Raw genomic sequence first — 25,873 nt, forward strand, 5'->3', positions numbered from 1 at the left:
TCCACCTTGAAATCCAAGAAAAACTAAAGAATACTGATCAACTTAAAGCAACCTAAAACATTAGCCACCTAGAAGCTCTATGATCCTACTAATTTTCTTTTTTTTTTTTTGGATTGTCCAGTTATTTCTTTTTTTTTAAATTTTTTATTAGTTGTTCAAAACATTACAAAGCTCTTGACATATCATATTTCATACATTTTATTCAAGCAGATTATGAACTCCCATTTTTACCCCGTATAATGAATCAAAAGAAGGAATCACAAATTTATGTTTTAGACACATGGATGACAATACTTTCCACAGCAATGAGTAATAGAAAATACTTAAAATTATTTTGAATATTGCATTTAATTCTCACAAAAATCTAAAATTCTTGTGAGTGACTGGACAGAAATTTCCCTTGGAGAAATTCAGTGGTGGTGTAGACAATAAAGAGAATGAAGAACAAATCATCCATTTTGCACATGTGGAGACTGGGGTCCCTCTCAGTGTCTACAAATCTACTGTCTACAAACCTACTAAGTACTAAGGTTGGGGCTAGTCATTAGAAAATGTCTGGCCATTTCCAATGACATGGATTACGATCCCTTATGACTAGGTTATTTTGAATTGTTTTTAAGCATTTTCAAATGCCTTGAAAGGGACATTATAGTATTGTACTTAGTACCTTATATCTAATACGGTGCATTACATATAGTAGTCTGACATTAACAGCATTGATTTGTTGAATGAACATTAAAGGATATCATCTTTCACATGCCAGTGCATCTGACTATCTAAATAGACTGAAAAGAACTGGCTTGAAAATGCTTTGACCTTAAACATGGGTCATTTTAATCACGTGTTATAAAGTTACAGAGTAGAAAAGATTAAGCAGCATTAGCAAAAAGGAGAAAAAAAGTCTTAGATATTTGAATCAGATAAAACACATTCAAAATTTTAGCTGTCTGACCATAAGAGAGGAACAAAATGTATATTCTGTGAATAAAGGGAACATTATATATGTATAAGATTTTATACATATAAACTTATGTAACTTGCTATATGTGCATACATTGGTTCCAAGACTTTCTTCAAATGAGTCAATTTTAGAATCAGAACAAAACATTGTAAGAGAAGATTTATTAATGTGGCAAATCTTTATCTAAAATTATTTAATTATCTATCAATTACCAAGATGTCATTGGCTTTCCAGTTTCCACACTTGGGACACAGAATATTAAACAAAACTGAAGAACTCATTTTTTTTAATGAATCCAAGGCATTGAAGATCTATCATTTATATTTCAAGTGTGGGGTACAGTGAAAAATGTTATTTCCTATGCTACCTAAGAAACTGTATAAGGTGCCCATTTAGAGTACTTCATGATCCTGTTAATAAGCTCCCTGACAGACTGTCCCCCTTAGCACTGCTATACCATAAACCACCCCCTACAATGGGGTTAAATTAGTATTCCCTTATTCCAAACCAAACTAGGATGAAAGAAAATCCATGTTTGGTACTTGATACTATTGATTCCCTTTGCACAAGTAGATTGATTTCCGGGCATGAAATGTTGTAGTATGAACCCACACACTTAATTTCTTTTCTTATAGGAGTAACAACTGTGCTGACCATGACAACTTTGAGTATCAGCGCCAGGAATTCCCTCCCTAAGGTGGCTTATGCAACAGCTATGGATTGGTTCATTGCCGTGTGCTATGCCTTTGTGTTCTCGGCTCTGATTGAGTTTGCCACAGTAAACTATTTCACCAAGAGAGGTTATGCATGGGATGGCAAAAGTGTGGTTCCAGAGAAGGTAAAGACTTTACTAGTTCACTGTTATGCCTTTTTCAACCTTTAGGTTAGAATACTTGGGCCCAGAGAATTTGATGAAGCATGAAGATGAGGGTAGTGAGGATTCTTTTCTTTTTTTGTTGTGCGTGTTAAAGACAAAGTGAAGAGGTAATTTTAATGTTTAAAGGAGAGGTTGTTTGGGTGAGTAGGAGTGTAGGTAGAGTGAAGGAGAGGTAAGAGAGATAGGAAGGTAAACATTTCTGCTTGAATGTGCTCATCTATGATCTCTGAGATTTGAGAACAGTTTTAACCAGTCTGACATTAGAAGCAAATGAACTTACCTAAATACCTTCTGCATCAAGTCTACTATAAATTTTATAATGTGAAAATCATTGTCTTTTGGTTGTTTTCCAAGCCTGATCACTTTGATCATAAATTCTTTGCTGTAATGATTTAATTTAATTGAGTTTGCAATATGAACTATCCCCCAGTTTTCAATGAAGTCAAAGACAGGCATATTTTCTCTTTATAAATGTTTGCATAGTTCAGTGCAAACCAAAGAATAGAAAACACACTCTCAGAATTGTATTGTCCTACAGAAATATAGTGTAAGCCAAAAAATGTAAGCCACATATGTGATTTAAGATTTTCTAATAGTGTCAATTTAAGAGTATAAACAAACAAGGGAACTTTATTATTTAATTTAATAATATTCTTCACTAAATATAATACATATATGTATTATTATATTATATTATTATATATGTAAATATAATACATATAATACATAGCTTTATAACATGTAATCCATACGAAACATTATTAAGGAAATCTATTTCATTGTATTGTGTTCATGCTGTCTTCAAAATCCTTTGTATATTTTGTATTTATGGTACGTCTCAAGTCAGACTAGTTACATTTCAAGTAGCACACATGGTTAAGTGGTAACTGTGTTGGATTGCATAGTTCTAAACCATGATCACTTTTTAGGACTGTCTCTATGAAAGAAAACGGGGAAGTGCTCTAGATGTCAATCATTGCACAGATGACACTTTTGAGCAGAGATAATTGAACAGGCATTGAATTCAAGATACCCTAAATGACCCTGCTTGCTTTATTTTTTTATTTATCCATTTATCTATTAATTTACATTTATGGAGATGGAACCCAAAGTCTCATGCATGCTGGGCAAGTAGTCTGAAACTGAGTTGCCTTCCCAGCTCATCTCTGCTGTATTATTTGCTCATTTGGAATATCAAGTTTTCTTCATTCAAATAATAATTGGTTCAGCAATAACAGCAAATTACTTGCTCACGATGCTAGATTTTATCCTAGAAACAACCCTGTGGTATTTCTTTAGTGTGACCTGGGCTTGCTCACATGATTGCAGTCAGCTGGAAACTCCATTCAGGCTAGAAGATCTATGAAGTTCTCTCTTAGAGGCTGATGCCTGATCCTGCTTATCAGCTGGACCTGTCACTGCACATGGGCTCTGGTCATTCAGCCATCTTCTCTGGGGTTCTTCACTTGGCAGTGGCAATTTCCAGAAACTCAAGGCTGACACTGACAAGCCTTTTGAGTTTAGGATCCTCAGGGTGCATAGGAATCAAAAGTCAAGAGTCACTAGTCTGTTGTATATTCAATGAACAATGAAATAGATTCCACCTCTTGATAAAAGAGGGTGTAAAATATTATCTACGATTTTAATTTATCCCAAAAGACCGTCATCCGTTATATTCCTAAAATTTTGAATAAAACTCAGCTTTGGGTCCCCAATCAAGGTCCACTTTGCTGAACAGCTGACACTTCTGCTTCTCATGGTTTACTAAACCAAATTCTTCCTTTCTACAGCCAAAGAAGGTGAAAGATCCTCTCATTAAGAAAAACAACACTTATGCTCCAACAGCAACAAGCTACACCCCTAACTTGGCCAGGGGTGACCCTGGCTTAGCCACCATTGCTAAAAGTGCAACCATAGAACCCAAAGAAGTCAAGCCGGAAACGAAACCACCAGAGCCCAAGAAAACCTTTAACAGTGTCAGCAAAATTGACCGCCTGTCAAGAATAGCCTTCCCGCTGCTATTTGGAATCTTTAACTTAGTCTATTGGGCTACATATCTCAACAGAGAGCCTCAGCTAAAAGCCCCCACACCACATCAATAGGTTCTCATAGTTGTGTTCTGTCGTTCAGTCCCCTGAACTGGGAATGGCTTTCTGTTCTTAATGCAGCGATTCCCATCTGCTTTATTGCCTCTGTCTTAAAAGAATTTGAAAGTTTCCTTATTTCCATAATTCACATAAGAACAAGAGACCCCTGTGTGGCAGTCCAGAGCAGAGCAGAATATGCAGCTTGGAGACAGGATTCTGAGAGAAGACGCAGGAGAGCAAAACCATATCAGAAGGAGACAGACGTGAGAGGAAAGGAAGGGAAAGAAGGTCCCATGATAGGAGGAAAAGTTGAAGAAAAATAGAGCTTACCTACAATCCCTAGATCATTTGTAGATATATATTTCCAAATATTATTAAAAAAAACTACTGTATATGTCAAAAATATTTTTGTGTGAAGGTGTTTAAAAGAATAAAATATAAATGTTTAATGAAGAAAAAATTTAAAAATCTATGTATTTATTGCACAAATTATGGTGTGCTTATGTTTTTGTTTTGTATTTTAAGCTGATGTATAAGCTTTAACATTTGTGTTTCCAAAGCTAAAAAAAAAGAAAAAAAAAAGCCTGTTGTTTCTCCTTTTAAAAAATCTCTAATGCATTATTTTGCTGTTAAAATGCTATTTTAAAATTTATGGAAATTTCATAGGCAAAGGTGCAATTGCTCATTGTAGAGCACATTTAATCCAGTGGAGAGAAATGCTTTAAATAGGCTCCTTTGCTACCATCTGAGCTTTTACCACTAGACTCTATGAAGCATCCTCTTAACAGATGTTCTCTCAATGGAAACTAAAAATTAATTAATGATAATTAATTTTTATTTTGCACCCTATTTTCAGATAATACATTCATCCAACAATCACTAGATTCTTATTATGGAGATGTTTTTAGAGGGGCAAAAATATTTTGCAAGCTCTAGAATTGTTGAATGTATTCTTTTATATAACTACATTAAAAGCTTTAGATTGAAATTTATGACTAGAAACAAAAAAATAGAATATATAAATTATATCTGTAAATATTCAGCATGAGATTGTACATTTTTTTACTTTTTTTAAAGTTATGTTCCTAAAATATCATGTAGGAATCACCACTCTTAGCTGTTAAAATGTTGTTAAATGCTATGGAAATACATTCAGAGCCTGCATTTAAGAACAGAACAGCCTGACGGAAGCAGATGGTACTTCAAACATATGGGTATGAAGTCCACTTATGTAGACAAAGCTGATAATTCCAAACTGTTGTCCAGTGTTCAATGGTAGATCAGTTGCTATCTGCTCAAATCCTGCCATACCATATTTTCCTATTTTAGGCTATTGTAAAATAAAAAAAAAATGGGAAGCATTAGTTGGAATTAGAAAATCAACTGTATATTCTTGCTATATTTGCTGATACCAACTATTTCAATAAGTGCTGTACCATATGTAGCATTCAATATAAAATACATGAAAGAATGTACAGGAAATAGCTTTTATTGAGTAATATTATTACGTTTCATTTATACTGTAGCAATATATTTGTAGGCATACTATGTAAGGGCTTTAAATAAAAGAGGTCCATTAATACTCCCTATAAAAATTCTAGTCTGTTTCATTACTGCCCAGATGTTTTAGAGATAAATATTTATGCAGAAGGTATTTTTGAAGTCTCCTTTGTCTGATAGAGTTTCACAGATATATAAATTTAGTGTTCAGAATCCACAGGTCATGGTCTAAACACATTTATAATAATACAATGTAAAGCTTTTAGCATAATTGCCAAATAAGACAGTTGGGATCCATATCTGAGTTTTGAGCAATGTTTTTTCTCAAAAAGCTGCTATCCAATGATGTAGGAAAATATACTGTGTTTTCCTAAACAAACTCTGGTTTTCATTTTAAATGTGCTTCATTGTTTAATTTGGTCCTGCCTAAATTTCATGAGCTAAGCCAATAAAGGCTAAACCAGGGACCTTTCATCCTCTGGTATCACGTGTAGATATTATGTATAGAAAATAAAGATAAATTATGGCTCTAACTTCTGTGCTGTTTATCTTGTTATTTTTGGACATTAACCTAATGTGTTTATTGAGAGCATTTTACCTTCCAGACTCCTCATGGTTAAATTTTGGTCTGTATTTTGCTCACTAGATGTGAATATTTCTTATTAGTCTGCTTTCTGCTATGCAATGATTGCATTCCTATCATTTCTTAGTTTGTTAGTATATGTGGGTAATATTCTATTGTATAAATGGATTGCACAGTTATCAGAGACAAATTATTCTATGTAGCTTTTTTACCGTGCTTTGCTAAACCATGTAATACTAGTTAAGTCTTCCTTGAAAATAAAGATACACTCTTATAGAGGACAGTTCCTGTTTACTCCCAGGAAATCTTTTTTAAAGATGACACTGAATGTTTATTGCACCTCAGTGCAGTGAAGTGGCAATAAAACCTAATACGAGTCAAGGTTGTTTATGGCAGATGCATGCATTGCTTTACAGAGTTTAGCAGAAGCTCTTAATTTTATGTCACACTGTATTCAATTATGATAATAAAGCTAACATTATTCAATAATAAAATGGAATATTGACTCTCTTTTTACATTATCAAAAGGCCCATCTATTGCCCTACTTTAGAAGAACCTGAGAGTACCCAGTATTGTCAGGAACCTCGGCCACTCAGGTTTTTGGAGACTTATCAATAGTTAGAGCATTATGGAAGAATTCCTTCAAAGATAGAAATTCATTAAACATCTGGTACTTGGTATTAACAGCAGAAATTCAAATTTTGTAAAACATAAATGGAACAGTATAAAAATGCTAAAAACAGTGAAACTTGTTTGTGTCTATTGCTAATACAGGAAATCGGATTTCTGATCTACCTTCCAGGATTCTGGCTCAGTGTTGGGTGCAGTCTGGGTATTGTAGTTTTAAATACTTCCCAAGTCACTGGGTGCAGACAAGGTAGAGAATCATTACTCTGTGTTGTTTATGTGGAGAATGTTTTAATTTCTGTAATCAATTTAATCAAAGTATTATCATGTAAAAGACCAAGAGTCATTTCAGTGATAGGTATAAAATGATATCCAATTTCTATAGACCAGACTACAGGAGACAAAATCTTTCTGCATCAAATGGTGTCTAGGAGAAAATGAAGTAAATTGCATTTTAACAAGTTTAGTATTCAGCTTCCTAAAAATAATTCAGAACTTAGAAGAGTTAACAAGAGAGTTAACAAGAACTCCAAGAGAATGACTTATCCAATTTAAAAAAAAAACCCTGCCCATGTAAACCAGCTAAACCATCATATTCACTGATTTGTGTTTATTCCTGAAAAAAGGGAGGTAGTAAATTATGATTATTTAGCTATCAAAAAAGCCCACATCAAGGCTCATCATATAATTATCAAAGGAATCAAAATGAGAGAGGACTTGGCATTATTGCTGACCATCTGTTTGAAATTCACTGTACCAGTTAGTTATAAGCGTCTGTTGGTGTTTTCTAAAATCTATGCAGTTCTTACAGCCAATAAGAACAAACACCTGATTCTGACAACCACAATTCAGTCAAATCACTTAATTTCAAACGTTGACTTGGTTACACTAAATTCTACCGGTATTTGCTGATTCCCTGCAGTGTGTTAAGGACTGTGCTAGATGATGGCAAGGAGATAAATATTTATTGATCTTTTCTGTCCTGATGAAAATATAGTCTTGGGTAGTTCATAATTTTATAGAAAATAAATGTAAACCTAAGGTTATAATACTTCCAATGATAATTGAAATTACAGAAAAAGTGCACAGGTAGAGGAGATCAATACTTGGGGAATCATATCAGGGAGGTTTTTATATGAAAGCATTAATAGAGCTGTTTTGAAGGATGTTTGAACATTTATCAGACATATTAGCAATGGGGATGGCTGCTGGTAAAAAGGAGCAGATCTGTCATTCAAAGATAATAACATGTTAAACAACCTTAGTATCTACTCATGGATGAACAGATGAAGAAAATGTGGACTATATACATAAGGGACTACTCCTTAATCTCTAAAAAGAAAGAAATTCTGTCCATTTACAACAACATGGATGAAAAAACCCTGGCAAAGAAAGAAAATACTGCAGCATCTTGCTCCTGTCTAGAATCTAAAAAATGTTGAACTCAAAGAAGTTTAAAGTAGATAAGTGTTAGCAAGGACGTGGGGGAAAAGGTACACTCATTCATTGCTGGTGGGACTGCAAATTGGTAAGACCATTCTGGAAAGCAGTATAGAGATTCCTCAGAAAACTAGAAATGGAATCACCATTTGACCTAGCTATCTCATTCCTTGGTATATATCCAAATGATATAAATCAGCATACAACAGTGATGCAACCACATCAATGTTTATTGTAGCTCAATTTGTAATAGCTAAGCTATAGAACCAATTGATATGCCCATCAACAGAGGAATGGGTAAAGAAAATGTGGTATATTTACACAATGGAGTATTACTCTGCCCCAAAAAAGAATGACTTTAATGACATTTGCAAGTAAATGGAAGGATCTGGGAACTATGATGCTAAGTGAAATAAGCTAATCCCCAAAAGCCAAAGGTTGAATGTTTTCACTGATATTTGGAAACTAACCCACAATAACGGGGAAGGGGCAAAGAATAGATATTCAGTAGGTTAGACAAAGGGGAATGAAGGGAAGGGAGAAGGATAGAAAAGGAAAGACAGTAGAATGAATCTGAAATAATTTTCCCATGTACATATATGAATATACCATTGTGAATCCCACCATTGTGTACATCCATAAAAATGGAAATAAGATATACTTCATACTTGTGTAATTGTATCAAAATTAATTATATTATAATGTATAATTAAAAAGAACCAATTAAAAAAATTAAAAAGAAGTTAAGAGTAGAAAGGTAGAACCAGTGAGATGTTGGCTAAATGGATACACAATTTCAGTTAGAAGCAACGTATTTGAGAGTTCTGTCATACAACATGATATCTACAGTTAAAAATGATGTATTCATGAAAATTTCTAAGAGTAGATTTTAAGGGGTCAGGCCACAAAAATATGAATATATGAGGTAATATATATGCTAGTAAATATATATGCTAATATATATTTAGCCATTTTACAATGTCTACACATTTCAAAGCAACATGTTGCACATGATAATTTATATAATTTTCTCAACTAAGTATCAATATTTAAGCCGGGTATGGTGGCCCATGCTTGTAATTCCAGCGGCTCGGAAGGTTGAGGCAGGAGGATCGTCAGTTCAAAGCCAGACTTAGTAAAAGTGAGGTGCTAAACAACTCAGTAAGACACTGTCTCTAAATAAAGGGCTTGGGATGTGACTCAGTGGTTGAGTGTCCCTGAGTTTAATCCATCGTACTCTCCCTTCAAAAAAAAAAAGATAAATAAATGAATAAATAAATAAATATTTAAAAATAATACATCTTTACAAAGTTAAAAACAAAGAAAATCAAAACCAATACAATATCAGAGGAATTAAAATGCCACACCAGGAAACATCTATCAAACAGCAATGATACTAATAAAACAGAAATAGAAGAACAAAAAAGACACAAGACATATATAAAATAGACTGATATCTCACACCAAATAAAAAATAAGTCAAATTAAATCATAAGTCAAAATATAGGGACCCCAAACTATAAAATATGTAGAAAATATATAATGCAAAATATGGTTTGAGGTTAAGTCAACAGTTCTTAAATATGCCCAAATTTGTAAGAGAATAGTCATTTTACTCAATCAAAATTAAAAATGTCTGTGCTTTAAAAGGCAACATTAGAACAATGAAGAAAATTTTAAAAACCCAAACCGCAGTATAGAAGAAAAAATATTTATGAAAATTAAGTCTAAAATGAACATGTGCCCAGAATATATAAAGGCATCACAAAACTACATGATCTTACCAACAACCAATTTTAAAAGTGGGCTAACACTTGACATTAAAAAACGATCAATAAGCATATTAAATGATGTTCAATATCATTATGTTACTAGAAAAATATAAGTTAAGTCCATGATGACATAAAAATTTGTTCCCAAGGAAGGGCCATAATCAAATGATAGACCATCTTCAAAAGAGAATGTGGAGAAATTTGAACCACATACATGAAGGATCTTTTTAGAACAACGGATATGTGATAAAATTGCATTTGGATTATAGCAGCACAACTTTATGAATTTACTACAATGTACAGAATGGTACATTTAAAAGGTACTTTTGATGTTTTGTACATGAACCTGCAACAATGTTCTGAAAATAATGGGAGCTAATGGGAAGAACTGCTATGAGGAGTCACGGATATCAACTGTGTAGAGGAGAATCCAGCATGCTGCCTGTTCTCCAGGTTCTTTTGCAATATTGATTCTTTTTCAAGGCTCTGCCCTCCTTTCCATCAGGCAACAAAGAGCTGGAAATGAGCTAAAAAATAAGAAAAAGTTACAAATGGACCAGCTGTATTAAAAAATTAAAGGTAGGCAGGAATTTCTCATCCGTAAATTGAAAGATAGGGTTAAAGGACAATATGAACCAACCTACATAAATAATCCAATCCGCATGTATGCTTGTACCAACCAACTTGGTCAAAAGATTGATGGAAAGATGTAGCCCTTCCCTTCATGTACATGCATGCTTTCACACTCAAACAAAGACTTTTTTTTTGCAGGGAATAGGAGATTTCAGTACCTGAGTGCTATGCAATGCTATAGACCAGTGGTTCTCAAATTTAATCATGCTTCAAATTCCCTGGGAGCACTGTCACCACACAGATTGCTGGACTCAACCTGCAGAATTTCCAATTCAACAAATCTGGGATGTTGTCCATGAATTCACATTTCTAACAAGTCCCCAGAAAACGCTGATGCTGCTGGTTCACGGGACAGATTTCAGGAAATGTATACATCATCACATGATATCAACATAACTCAGTCTATATTTAGGATTAATTGGTTTTATTTCAGAATTTAAGGCAACTGTCAACGGACATGAGGAAAGAGGGAAGGCAGAGGATTTAAATGATAAAATATTTATTAGGAAAAAACATATATTTCATTGTAAATGACAAGTGACTCAAAGCTATCAAAATAGATGGTGGAGATTTTTGTCTTATTCAATACAAACCTGGTAACTAGAATAAAATTCCGCCCACAAATCAAAAATTGAGTACATGTAAAATAAAGAAATAAAATTCAATGAACCTGTTAACACAGAGGTCCTTTTCTTACATACTTAAATTCAAACATTTTCAAAAATCAAATTGCTTTGTTCTTAAAAGGGGAAACTCAATTTACAACACTATAAATGAGATTATACTCTTCTCTCTACATGACAGCACAGCTATTTGTAGGTCAAACAGTAACATCTGCTCTGGTCTTTGTAGCTCTATCTCTTTTGTCCATATAGTTTTGCATAATTTAGGAGTAAGAGAATGTTTATGGATATTTTAATTCTTAAACATTTTTATAATCTTGAACTGTGAGGTATAGAATATGCTAATAATGTTCTAATTTTAGAGTGTGGTAAATATGACAGAATAATATTCTATGACCCAGAGGTTTATCATTGAAGTTTGAGACACCACATGATTGAATGCAATTTTTATTCTGACTTCACAATTATACCAAAGGGACACAATAAGAGCCTCTTCATAATATTGTCAAGTACTTCTTTTTAACAGTTATTCAATATCTAAAAGGTAAACAAAAGTTTTTTCTGTTAATACTGGTGGCTTTTGATTCCTCAGCAGTCATATTTTTTCAGACTATTTGGGTTTGGGAAATTCAAAACTGCAGTCTGAGTTCACATATATGGACATCAGTTGTCTTCATAAGTTTTATTTTATAAATAATAAAAAAAATCACTGAAGCCATAATGGATAAGTCCTCTGGTAAAGGCAGATCCAGGATTATAATATTCAGTTCTCAAATTCTAACAAGAAATTAAAACATGATTATGTTGGGCTTTCCCCAGTGCAGCCTTAGCCCTTAACTATGTCACATTACAGAGAAGAAGAAAGATATTTAACCCAGATGACATTAAAATAATGTTGAAAGCAATAAAAATGTGGCTTTTGCTGTAAATATTACAGAAAATTCATTAACTGAGCACACAGGTTATAAGTTGATCTATGTGTCAGGAAATATGCCAGACTTTAGGAAAGAGAAAGATGGTAATAGTATGGCCTCCATCTCCAGGGCCATCTCTCCCTTTAAGAATGCATGGGTAGAATGCAGAGTAACAGACCCAAGAAGGTTTTGTGGAACACATGAACACAATTCTATTTATATTGGGTTGAGTTTAGTCTTAAAAAATGCAAGTCCATGTTGTTCAAACTCCTGAAACCTATCAATGCAAAATTAATGGGAAAAAAAGTTCTTGGCAGATATAATTAAGGATATCAAGATGAGATCAGCCTTAATTATCTGGCCTTAAATTTAATGACAAGTCCTTAGAAGTCAAAAACAAATGGCATAAGGAACTTTGACACAGACATAAGAGGAGACAACACAGAGATAGAAGTCCACATGAAGATAGACACAGGTCCCAGCGACACAGCCTTGGGGAACTCCAGAAGCTACTAAGATCTGGAAGACCCAAGAGAGAATCCTCCACATAGCCTGGGAAAGGGAGTGCAGGCCTGATGACATGTGGATTTACGAACTCTGAGAAAAAAAAAGATCTGTTGTTTCAAGCCATCAGGTTGTGATAATTTGCTATTACCCCTAAGAAATTAATGTAGGAGCATAAATATATTCTCCTATCCCTGGAAGAATGAGTGTCCTCTCTAAGCAACAACTTTTGGAACAGATCTGTCATTAAACTCCTTCTAATTTTTCAGTGATGTGAACGCCAATAGGTATAGACTTTACCTATATACTACGCAGCTAAGAGTCAAAATTTCAAATTTAAAAAATTTACTAGCAATCTTTTCTATTGAAAAGGAACCTTGAGTCTTGAGGTAGTGAGGCATGTGACTTGTGAAGTATGGTATAGGAGTTTTTCATAGTAATACCTAGAGGTTTTGTAGACTATTTATTAGGATTCAATATATTTTTCACATGTCAACATTTGAAGCCAAATATTTAATTCTCATAAATCTGAAAAGTACATAAGCAACTATTCTTTACAATAAGTTTAAATATCAAACAAGGGTACGCAGAAGCAAAAACATTATTTCCTGTATAAAATCGTGTTTTGCTAAGGAGGAAATGACATCTTCTGATCAAATGAGCATCCTCATGATCCTGCTCATGTTCATCATTTTAAGCATGACCCCCAAAACCTTTATTTATTAAAACCCCAGAAGCACTGTTTACCCATAATGGAAAAAAGAACTATACATAAACTCAAATGGATCATTTTTAAGCATTCAAATACCAGGAATCAGGGCCTCTCATTTGAAGTGTGAAAATTTAGGTAATGGGAATTTGAAAGGTACATACAGGGCAGTAGCCTCATTTTAAAGATGAGGTCACTACAGCACAGGAAAACCAATTACCCAATTTGCACAATTTATTGCAAAGGTGGTGTCTAAAATGTGATCTCACCTTCCTAGGCAATGCTATTTCCAGGGTGCTGGATGCACTTGTTTCTGTCTAAAAAAATGCATCAGCATTGATGATACCAAGAAAACTGAAGATTTATTATAGACCATGAATGGGAGAAAGGAAGCTAGGTATTGTCTTGCTATTGTAAGACCATCAACAAATCTCACATATTTGTGCTTTTCATGCAAATGGTGACCCATGTTATACTGTTTCATCAGGAGTGTCCAAGAGTTATTTGCAGGCTTAAAAAAAATAAAGTCATGTCCCTCAAAGCACTATTTTCTAATTGATTGCATTAGGATATTACTAAAATCACATTTTCTACCTACTTTTAAAAGCCCATAGAAAGATTTCCAGACAAAAGCCCTGGTCCTCTAATCCCTGCCACATTATTGTGAGATCATTCATTTGGACTTCACATTATTTTCAAACTCACAGAAACAGAGAATACAATGATGATTACCAGAGACTGGGAAAGAAGGAAGTGGAGAACCATTTTTTTTTATTTAAACATGACAGTAGACTATATTTTAGCATATTATATAAACATAGAGTACAACTTCCCATTCTTTTGGTTGTACATGATGTGGAATTACATTGGTCATGTATTTATCTTTGAACATAGGAAAGTAATGTCAGATTCATTCTACTATCTTCCCTATTCCCATTCCCCATCCCTTCCCTTCATTCCTCTATATCCAATCCAAAGTACTTCTATTCTCCCCCTACCCCATTGTGAGTTAACATCCATTTTTGTTTTGCAAGATGAATACATTCTATAGATCTGATGTACATAATAGTACTTATAGTTTACAATATTGTACAATTTAAAATACATTAAGTGGATAAATCTCTTGCTAAATATTTGGTTAAAATCATGGAAATTTTTGGAGGTGGTATATATTTTTAGTACCTTGGTTGTAATGATGGTTATAGACATTTGTCTAAATGCATCAAGTGATATATACATACACCTATGTATACTTAGTGTGTATAAGCTTTTGTACATAATTATAACTCCAAGCTAAAAAAGGTGAATTGCTTATTTATTTATTTATTTGGGAGGAGGAGAGAAGGGGAAGTTTTTTTTAATTTATTTTTTATTGATTGTTTAAAAAGCAAACGACAGTAGAATGCATTACAATTCTTATTACAAATATACAGCACAATTTTTCATATCACTGGTTGTATATAAAGTATGTTGACATCAATTCATGTCTTCATACATGTACTTTAGATAAGCATTTGAAACAGGCTTTGAAGATGGTTAAGTGTCATGTAATTTACACCTGACTTACTTTTTCCTCCTTCTCAAAAAACCTTTTAAGGAAGGTATAGGGACTTGCATTTGCATAGCACTACTTAGGAGAGTTTATTGCTTAAATAGTTCCAGTTATCACAATCCTGAAGTCTTCCATTTTTTGGCAGGATTTTTGCCAATAAATATATAGGTCATATATTTTTAAGTTCAATTTTTATACATATTGAGTGATATTTACTCTGATATGTAGTAGAACTTAGGTTTGAAACACATCCAGTATAGTGTGCAAGTAGTCTAGGTTTTGATTGTTTTATTGGTGCTTTATAATACTACATACTAGTGGGATTCATTATGCCATATTTATAATAAAAGTTGATAAAATAATCTGATCAATCTCCTTCCCCAATACCTACCCTTCAAGCCTTACTTTTTAAAAAAATTTTGTTCTACTACTTTTATTCCTTGAAAGACTTTATTCTAGGTCACACTGAACTGTTTTGAGTACCTAGTTTAATTGTAAGATGAGAAATTGAGACAGGAACTGTTAAACACATTCATAATGTAATTAAAGATTGATTCAATGACATATTTTTATGTATATTGTATAGAAGAAAAGCTCCCTTCTGCAGGGTGGATGGCACAAATCTTCTATATCTCTTTATAAGGAATAAATATTTATTCATGCAAAAAATATTAAATGTTCACTCAAGCATCCATTACTCCAGAATCAAGATACTTTATTACCTTAAAATTTCAGGTGGTATACTTGGCAGCCAATCTTTAAGAACTACTTGTTACCTTTCTTCAAAGTGGTCCAACTGAATATTTGAACTGACACTTTTGGAATGGGTCACTTCAGATATGATGATTCTACTTTCTTTGATATCCCAGTTTTGTCTACTTCACTGAGAAAAAAAATAAGCTTGATTGACACTTTATCAGTGCTAACCAAGATTTGTTCGAATGACTAGAAACGAACTGGGGATTAAGCCATCTGTCCTGCTATGTGTTCAAGTGTTTGGTAATAATATCATGTGCTATGTGGCCCTCTGGGGTTTTTGTGACCTTTAAGGGTATCCACTTGGTCAAAACCATTTTCACAATGATACTAAGATTTTGGCCTTGTTTCATTGCCTTGACGTTTGCACTGATGATGTAACAGAAATTGTGACTACAAAACTGCTTGTACTCAAGAACAAATCAGGACAGCTGAAGCCCAAAGTAGTAATAGTTATTGCATTATTTACCACTCAACCTCACAGGGGGAAAAACAGTCAGTTTGACTTAGCGATGTCCTTGACAAAGCAATGAAACGATTTATTAAATCTCAACCACTGAGTTTATCCCTTCTTAATATTCTGTGTGATAAAATGGATAGTAACATAAAACACTTTTGCTGCATGATGAATTGTCACGATGTCTCAAGGAAAAGCACTTAATTTTTTTTTTTGAATTCCCATCTGGAGTGTTGTTTTGTGGAATATCATTTTTACTTAAAAATCTACTTACAGACTTCAATTTGGGCATTGGGTAGACATTTTCTCAAAAATGAATGGAGTCATCCTATCTCTTCAAGGAAAACAACTGATAATATTTAGTGCCCACGATAGGATATACCCTTTCAAGAGAGACTTACATAACTCATTGAATGAAACAAGATTTCCCAAATGACTGGTGCATAATATTAAAAAAATAAGGCTATGTATGTTTAAAATATCCATTCACTGTGCCACAGAGACTGTTGAATTTTAATGCAGCAGAGTAAAATATTTAAGAAATATCATTTTAGCTTCTTCATTGCAGCTACCATTTAAGAAACTACAATTGGTCAAGTTTTTATGTAATAGGAGAAAATAGTTATGACTATCTTCAAAGATGATATAAATACCCTTCCCTTTTCAACTGTATAACCATATGAAACCAGAGTTTCTTCATATATTTCAACCAGAACAACACAAGAATGAATGAGAGTAAGATATGAGAATTCAGTCTTCTTCTACTAAGTTCCAAAGAAAATTTGCCAAAAAAAGCAAGACACTTTTCTTGGTATTTCTTGATAAACAGTTAATTTCCATTAAAATTACTTATTTTCATATTTAATGAGTTCATTACTTTCTATAAAATGAATATCTAATGAAAATAAATAAGTAAACATTAAATATTTAGCAATAAACATTTAAATATTTCCTCATTTAATTTTTTTTTGGGGGAGTACTGGGGATTGAACTCAGGAGCACTTAACCAATGATCCACATCCCTAGCCCTATGTTGTATTTATTTAGAGACAGGGTCTCACTGAGTTGCTTAGCATCTGAGGCTGGCTTTGAACTCGCAATCCTCCTGCCTCAGCCTCCGGAGCTGCTGGGATTACAAGCGTTCACTATGGCACCCTGCGAATATTTCCTCATTTAATTTTAACAGTAAATATTGATAGGCATAAAAAGTATAAAAATATGTACAAAAATATGCATATTCAATAATTTATTACATGGCAAAGGTGTCTTGAGACCAAATGCTTGAGAATCAGGTCACAAATAAAAGAAACTGGTTGCTTCTATTGCATTTGAATTAGAAAGATTCTTTATACTTCACGAAGGAGAAGCCCCCACTCTCCGTGTCATCCCTTCAGACCTACATCAGAGATGTCCTGGAAATCTCTCTTTTGACATCTTTGCAGGATTTGGGAAATAATAACAGCAGCTTGTCTTTGTTTCCTTACTCTGCTGCCTGAGAACCTGCTGCTGCTTTCCATGGGCAGATCATGAATTCTTACAGCTTAATAAATGGATTCTCATTTACGCTTATTGTGGGTTTTTTAAAAAAAACTGAGGTAGTCATTTTATTAGCCTTCATATACTTTCTGGGAGACAGTAAGAAAGAGGGGAGAGGGAAGAACATTTTTTCCCCCACAGGTGGGCACTGTTGTAAGCACTGCAAACATCAAAGTGAACAGGATAATACAGGTTCCTAACCTCATTGACTTTACATTTAAGTGGAAGAGGCAGATAACAAAAGCATAATTAAAATCATTAAAATAATAAGTACAATTAAGAACATAAACCCACATAAATAAAACACATGCTGGCCAAGGATGATCTCTGTGGAGGTCAACAGAAGTTTTAAGGTGTGAAAGACAAGAAGTCCCACCAATAAGCCGCGTGACTCAAGGAGAAATGTGGAGCTGGTGCTACAGGAGAAATAAAGCACATATTGCTTAAGTCTTGTGGCTGAGAGAAAAGGTTTTAGGAGATACTGGACAGGAATATGGAAACACCTACTGTAGTAATGAGCTTGGATTTCACTCTAAGTAGAACAAGTATAACATTATTGTAGGTAATCAAATGCTAGTGGCCAGGAAGCTTTGTCTGAATTAAGAATTTGTGTCCTTTCAACATCTAAATACCATACCCCAGAACTGTTTTCATAACAGAGCCAGAAAAAATGTAGAGAGTTGATTTGAAAAAAAACATAAGAATTGCTTTAGGGCAAAGAAAAATAATGTGTACACCCCAAGTATTTAGGAAAAAGAGAAGAAAATAGTGCCTTCTTCTCCAAATGAGAAGGGCTAGAAAAGAGTGCCTTCTCCAAGTTAGAAAAACCAACTCTGAGTTTAGTGAGTCTGCAAATGAAATATAATTTTCTAGGAATCAAAACTTCAGTAGTTTATTTTCTGCTTCAATATGTACTCACATGGGGGGTTTACTCATTCCCTATCTATTGACTACTGCCCGAGGGGTGAGGATGAAATTATGAAAAATCTTAGATATAAATTTAGAAGTTGTAAACTTGTAAACCACATGTAAAGAAGAACTACCAGCAGAGAATTGGAAAGGGATCTTGGATGAGCAATAGATGAAGCTGAGTTTGGGCTGGAAAAATTAGAGCGGCACAAATTCTTTAAGGTCGCAATAAATAGTACCAGAATTCTGCTACTCTCTAGGATGGGTCAAAACCAAAATAATTCCAGTGTCGTAGGGCAGAGATCATGATCAAATGAACTGAGCTGAATATGGGAGACTCAGAGAATGGGCACAGCATTTTTCCTACCAATGAACCTCAGGTGACCTCAAAAACAAGAAAAGACCTGGGCATGGTGTGTATCCAGCCTCTTAGAAGGCTGAAACAGGAGGATCGAGAGTCCAAAGCCAGCCTCAGCAACAGCAAGGCACTAAGCAACTCAGTGAGACCCTGTGTGTAATTCTGTAATAAAAATACAAAATTAGGCTGGGGTGTGGCTCAGTGGTGGAATGCCCGTGAGTTCAATCCCCAGTACCAAAAAAAAAAAAAAAAAAGAAAAAGAAAGAAAGAAAAAAGAAAAGATTTTGATCTATGACATATGAGGAAAATTGTTAAACCTCAGTAAATAGGTTTTGGTTTTATGAAACAAGGAAAATCCATCTTCATAGTAGATGAACAAATACTATATCAGGGATACTTTGAAGAGATCCTGGATAAGAAAAATGTTAAACACAGAGACTGATCACTCTGACATATATTTTCTAAATATATTGACTTTTGAATCAAGGAATAATATAAATGCATCTTTTAATTATGTGCTTCTTTTACCTTATATATCCAATCTAAAGGAATAATTGAAGGCTCATTAAAAATTACTTATAATTTTTCAATTTTAAAGATACATTTCAGTAGAAAAGAAAGGGGAAGGAGAGTGAAATGAGTGAATTAGAGTCAGCTGAATTTTTTGACCTATAGGATATGAAAAATGACTCAAGAGCAAGATTCAGCTTTCTGGTGTACTTTTTGTGCAGAACAAAATAAAATCTCATTTGTAAGTCAAGAGAACTTGTGTGCACTCTGGTTCATGGGCTTTTTTTGAATACAAAGAAAATCTGGCAAAACTGGACCTGCATTCTGCACTGTCATAGTGACTGACAGGAGGTGAGTGATTGCTCACACTTTCAGGCTTGGCATGAAGCTCCCAGTGTTCCACAGCCCCCATCACCAGCTCCTCCAGCATCACCCTGTACAAACACCCAGTACCCTGGCCTGGCCATGTTCAAGGTCATCTTTCTCAACCTGTAGGCATTTGGAGATCCTTGTTGTGTAACACTGTGAAGATCTCAACAGAAATGGAACTGTTGGACATTTTGATGAAGTCCCTCATTCATATAATTGGAGAACTGTCTTATATTTGGGGAGATAATAACTATATATTCATAAATCTCTCTGAACTGTCTCTGTATCTGTAGCTGTCTTTGTTTCTCTGTTTCTCTCTCTCTCTCTCTCTCTCTCTCTCTATATATATATATATATATATATATATATATATGTGTGTGTGTGTGTGTGTGTGTGTGTGTGTGTGTGTGTGTGTGTATACATATGACATATGAGGAAAATAGTTAAACTTCAGTAAATAGGTTTTAGTTTTATAAAAAAGGGAAAATACATATTCATAGTAGATGAACTATATCATCTATATATCAATACTATATCAGAGATACTTTGAAGAGATCACGGATATACATACATAGTACTCAAGATATCTTTATATATAGATACATATGATATATGTATGCATACATATATAGATGAGTATATATATACCTACATATATTGATATATGTATATATAAAGTGTTCAGGATATCTCTCCTCTCTACACACATATAGGTACAATATGAAAGACATAATTTTATATATATACACATATCTCTATATTTTAACTTATATGTATATCTGTATGCAAAGTATTTAAGATTCTTCTCTCTCTCTCTCTCCACACACACAGACACACACACAGACACACACATATACACACACTCATATGCATCTAGAGAGAATGATACATAAGTTATTGTCTCTGTCAATATTTAAATATCTCTTCTTATTCTCCACTCCTGGTGAAGACAGAGTAAAAAAAACATAACAAAGGTGGTAACCACATATTTTTTTGGTCTAGAATTATAACAAGCCCAAAGGTGATCTTGATTCTAAATGAAACTTTAGGACTCTTTGTGGTCTCAATAACACCCATATTTTTTAAAATAAAGAAAGTGTAAATCCTCCGTATTGGAATCCCTCAGCCTCCAGGCACCTGTTTGCATTTACTGTTGCCAAGGGTCACTGGGACACTGCAGAAATGACAGATTGTCTGGAGACCATCAGGCTGTGAGCTGCCCAAGGCAGCGTGGGCATCTCTGGGAGCAGCCATGCACAGGCTGCCAGGCCCCATGCTCCTTCATCAGGGCTGCTAGATGGTCCAGGTGGCATGGAATTTGGGTACCTGAGTATAACACAGGAAGAATAAGTGAGTCTTGCCTTCCCAACTGTTCCATTGGCTCTTCTTCATGAAATACAAATGTCCTCTAGAGTAAAGGGGTCCTGCTTTTAAGGAGTGGTCAAATCTCCTGTCTTTGATCCATTGACAAATCCAGGAGGAAAATGACAACAACACACACAAAAAAACTGTTTATCAAGAGCAGAAAAGGGCAGCAATTACCTCAAGTTCAAACATTTCTAAAGACAGAAATGAAATCTGCAAGTTGAATCTTTTATTGTCCTTGACAAGATTGTCTGTTGCATGGATTTAATCAAGTTCCTGCTCTCAGCTCCCTCTGAATGTCTGATTCAGCGGGTGTGCTTCACCCACCCCATGTCTACTGCAACTTCTATGGAAGAGCTTCTGTTTAGATGAATTTCTAACTCTTAAATCCTTCCATTTAGCTGCACCTTTCTCTGTTCTTATTCCCCTATTATCTTCACTGGCAATAAAACCTTCAGTTGCCCATGGTCTCAGGTCTTATCTGCTCACTCCCACACCTATCACTGGTCCTGAGACTCCCTCTTACTAGCCAAGTGACCCAGCATGGAGGCACTGGACATGTATCAAACATTTGAACCCAACATTGCATTGAATGCAATGTTAATGTGCCTCTGCTATCACTCATGACTCCTGATTGACTGCAGAAACTGTCTTCTTACAACAACAAAATGTCACTGAAAGCACAAACATCAAATGATGTTACTTACATGTACAAATATGCTGCAATGAAATCCACTAGTCTGTATAATTAATATGCACCAATTTTACATTTTTTTAAACGAAAGGCACTGAATTGAAGCGACAGAATGTATTGTGAGTTCAGAGGTGGGTGCATCACTGTGAACTTGGAAACTGAGGATGAATGCTAATTCTTTTACCCCAAATAGAAACATAAGATTTGAATAAGCAGACAAGAAATGCTGGGAGAGATAACCGAAGGACAAAAGTGCCAATTTGGAGACAACTGGGGTACATGGTGGTAACACGAAGAAATGGGCTGTTTAAGCCATTATATTTTTTAATAGAAAATCAGTAGTTGATGCTGGCCTCTATGGCAAGTCCATGTTCTAACACTTGTGTGTGTGTATGTGGTGTGTGTGTGTGTGTGTGTGTGTGTGTGTAGCTTGAACCCAGGACCCAAGGGCACTCTATCACTAGTTTTACAATTCCTTTTAGTTTTATAATTCTGAAACAGGGTCTTTCCAAGTTGTCCAGTCTGGCCTTGAGGCCTCGAACTGGAGATTCTTCTGCATCAAAGTTGGTGCAGTTACAGTTGTACACCACCTCGCCTGGCCAAAATCATGTACCTTATTCTTTGCATTATTTATATTCATGAAGGTATTGAATAAAGTGCAGTGCTCATGAGTATGGATTCTACTTTAAGGAGACCAAAATTTTGTCTGAACAAGATTAAATCCCATATCCTCTCTAAGCCTCATTTTCCCATTTTTTTTTAAAAAGTGGAAATAAGATTGTTTGGCTTCTATAGACATTGAAAAAAAAGAACAAAGCAATACATTGAAAAACTAAATACAAGCATAGCATATAGAACTTCTTTTCATAGAATAAAATGGCGATTAAATAAGGCAACAAGAATGGAACAGAGAGCTCAGTGCTTGGTATATAGAAGCTGCCTATACTTGCTAACTCTGCTCATCCCTATTTTATTTCTAATAATGTTTTTGGCTTATGAGTGTTGTGTGGAGTTCCAACATTATGACTGCTGCTCTCACCACCTTTGATTTCATAAATAAAATGTAATAAACAATTGATACCTTAGTGAGAAAAGGAAAACCTAACCTTGATAATTGAACACCAGACTATAAGAGATGGAATTGGAAACAACCTTACTTAATTAAAATGGGTATTTTGGTTTCTTCACATTTCCTCCTTCCTTAGGCATCCTTCTGTCCCCCAGTTGTCCTCTTTACTTCTTTCCATAATCCAAGTCCTACCTACGATATTCAAATATATTAATTCATCAACTACACAAAGTACATGTGCCCGAAATCCTTTAAACATGCCTAGTTTAACCAGCCTTGAAAACTGACACATTCTTTCAAGGAATTTGGGAAATGAGTCAGTTGAATGTTATACTTGAACATAAAATATCACAATGAAAATATTAGGCAACAATTATTAATTTCTTGCTAGCTGCCAGGTGCATAATTATGCAATCCAATTATACACATAGTTTACAAATTTTAAGAGGAGCAAAAGTATATTATTAATTGGGAAAGTCACCACAACTAATAAGTGACTTTTAAAAGTTCAGTCTTTGGTTTAAAAAGAAAACTTAAATTGGATTATGTAAGTTGAAAACTCTAGAAGGCAAAATAGAAAAAAAATAAATTTTATTGCTGATGGATTGGTGACAGTCTTGGGCAAACCCTTTTACCTCATCTAGTCCTTGACTTCCATATCAACAATATGAATAACTATGTTCAGGGCAACCTAGCAATTTAATGTTTCTATGATTTTATATCAGTTTTCTAAAGATTTTGTAGTCAGCTTTCTATAGATTTCTCAATCTGGCATGTTCTATATATCCTTGGGAATTTCCTGAAACAATTTAATTTGAAAGGCAAATAGAGGGTAATGCCTTATACTAGCATATGGACTCTTGTACATACTTCCTGATATCTCTTCCCAGGCAGCCAATGATGATCAGTCACCACACTCATTCATGCCAAGGATTCATGAGGCCTCATTATTCCACAAAAACTCAGAGTTTACATGAGATAAATTTTATTTGTCAGCATATCTGCATAGTGTTGTGATGTTACCTTAGGACAAAGCACATTTTGAAATGTACAGTTTGCAAGGCTGGGGTCAAAATGTTCTGCTCAACGTTTTAGCAACACCTTTGATCCCATCTATCATGAACCAAATCAACCCATGCCCTTTGTGTCTCCTCCCAGAGTAACAGGGCCCAGCACTGATCTTTTTCAATTTTTCTCTTAGGCAGAGGATGGGCTTCATGGACCTTCATTATATTCAGTTTGGAACATGATTATACAATGTCTTATAGAGTTGCATAGGTTCTCCCTACATGCATTCATGCATTCATTATTTAACAAATGTTTGTTGAATTTTTATATAAAAGGCATTGAGTTAAGTACTATGAACAAAATATGAATAATAAAAAACAGACTCTAAACTTATTAGTTTTTTTTTTTTAAATGGAAGATAAGCAACAGCTGACACTGTGCTCAATGGGCCACAGGAGGTCAGAGTAGAAGCAGATGGGTATGACAGAAGTTGAATTCTGGAGGTTGTATAGGAAGTAGAGAAATGCAGATAAGAAATAGAGTTTCCTTGTGACGGGAACATGAGAAGTCATTCTACAGAGGCAAAGAGAGGATGGTGAAATAGTGAAGGACATAAAATTCGGTAGGTCTTAGATGCATGGTGGGAAATTGTAAGAGAAGAGGGGGAAGTGGTAAAAACTGAATCCATTAACAAAGCAACAAAAGCAAATCAATTCAACTAGAGATATAGTTTTGGAAATCCAAGGAACTTATTTGAACTGGCTAATTCACATAATCAAAGGAGAAGCTCTGTAGCCAAATCACAAGAGACACCTGAACAAAAGAGAGTCCCAGGGATCTCCATAGTAGGAATCCACAGCATTTGGCGGGGGGGGGGGGGGGGGGGAAACACAATAAGTCTATTGACTCAGCTCCGACCACCTCTGATCCCTCTTAGTCATCTATTATGGATTAAAATACTTGGTAGAGCTTGTCAAGTTTGGCTCATGTACTCACTCCCTGGACAGACACTGTAGCTGACAATCCTAACAGAAGACAATGAAGTGGGAGCAGTATCTTCTCCTAAAATAGAAATGTGTGGGAGGAGAGCTGTGGCAAAACAAACCACCACCACCACCATTCTCTTACCATTACCAACAACAACAATAACAAAGGCATCATCCTGGTGAGAAATTTGGATGCAAAACTGAGGGCAGTGCTGGGACACTGCACAGTTTGCAAAGTTCATGAGGAGAATGATACAAGCATTTTCGGCATCAAAGAAAACACCATGAAGTGTTGTGGAGTAGGGGTGGACCACCCCGGAAACCTGCAGGCATAAAGCAGAGAGATGATCAGTGGAAGTCTTAAGGGGGTTTAGTGGTGGGAGGGAGAGAGAGAAGGAAAGTGGCTCAAGTGATAGAATCTAGTAGAATGCAAAGGGCAGTCGGGGAAGTACCCAAGACACTAGTATATTTCCAGGGGAAAAAAAGCAGAAGCCCAGCAAATACCTATTGATAAGATTTACATGCAGAACTCCGTGGCTGAGAAGGTATTTAGTAAAATTTGACCTTTATCAACATTCACAAGGTTCACAGACATCACAGCACCTAAGTTTTATTTGATGATACATTTTTCATCCTTTACATTATTTATAAAAATTCATTTTAATCCCGCATTTCATAGTTTTGTTGCCTGTTTCAAAGTGCACGCTCATTTGTAGGGAAACAGCAATTGTTTGATTTGGAGGGAAATCTTTTTCTTGTTGGGGTATGTGCTGGGTGGGGGTGGGGGTTCAAACTTGCCAGTGTTGATTAACATGTGAGAAAGTAGAAAACATTGGTAAGTGGACATGTCAAAGAAACAATGATAAGATTCTAAAACTTCGTGTTTGTTAATGACAAGAGATTGTTTCAAGGCTTCGATTTCAGTTTCTCTCTTCGATAACTATAGCATTTTGTTACCCATTTTGAGCAAAAAGGAATCATTTGCAAAGCACATGGAATTCCACAATAATTCAAAGGAAGATATAGATACAAATAAAGCTTGATGAAACTGGACTTAAATGAATTATGTTTTG

General features: G+C 34.8%; 1 protein-coding gene across 1 annotated transcript in view; it reads left to right on the forward strand.

The window, feature by feature from the left end:
* Window positions 1-6,502, forward strand: part of Gabra1 (gamma-aminobutyric acid type A receptor subunit alpha1) — a 53,755-nt gene extending 47,253 nt beyond the window's left edge. The window contains exons 9-10 of the mRNA XM_046426261.2: window positions 1,597-1,799; window positions 3,629-6,502. Of these exons, the coding sequence (XP_046282217.1) occupies window positions 1,597-1,799; window positions 3,629-3,940 (515 nt within the window). The 3' untranslated portion in view covers window positions 3,941-6,502. The remainder of the gene's footprint in view (window positions 1-1,596; window positions 1,800-3,628) is intronic.
* The last annotated feature ends 19,371 nt before the right edge of the window (window positions 6,503-25,873 follow it).

The sequence above is a fragment of the Marmota monax genome, unplaced genomic scaffold (genome assembly GCF_021218885.2).
Source record: "Marmota monax isolate L192 unplaced genomic scaffold, Marmota_monax_Labrador192_F-V1.1 WCK01_AAM20220418_F8-fsc00246, whole genome shotgun sequence".
In the NCBI taxonomy this organism is placed as follows: Eukaryota; Metazoa; Chordata; class Mammalia; order Rodentia; family Sciuridae; genus Marmota; species Marmota monax.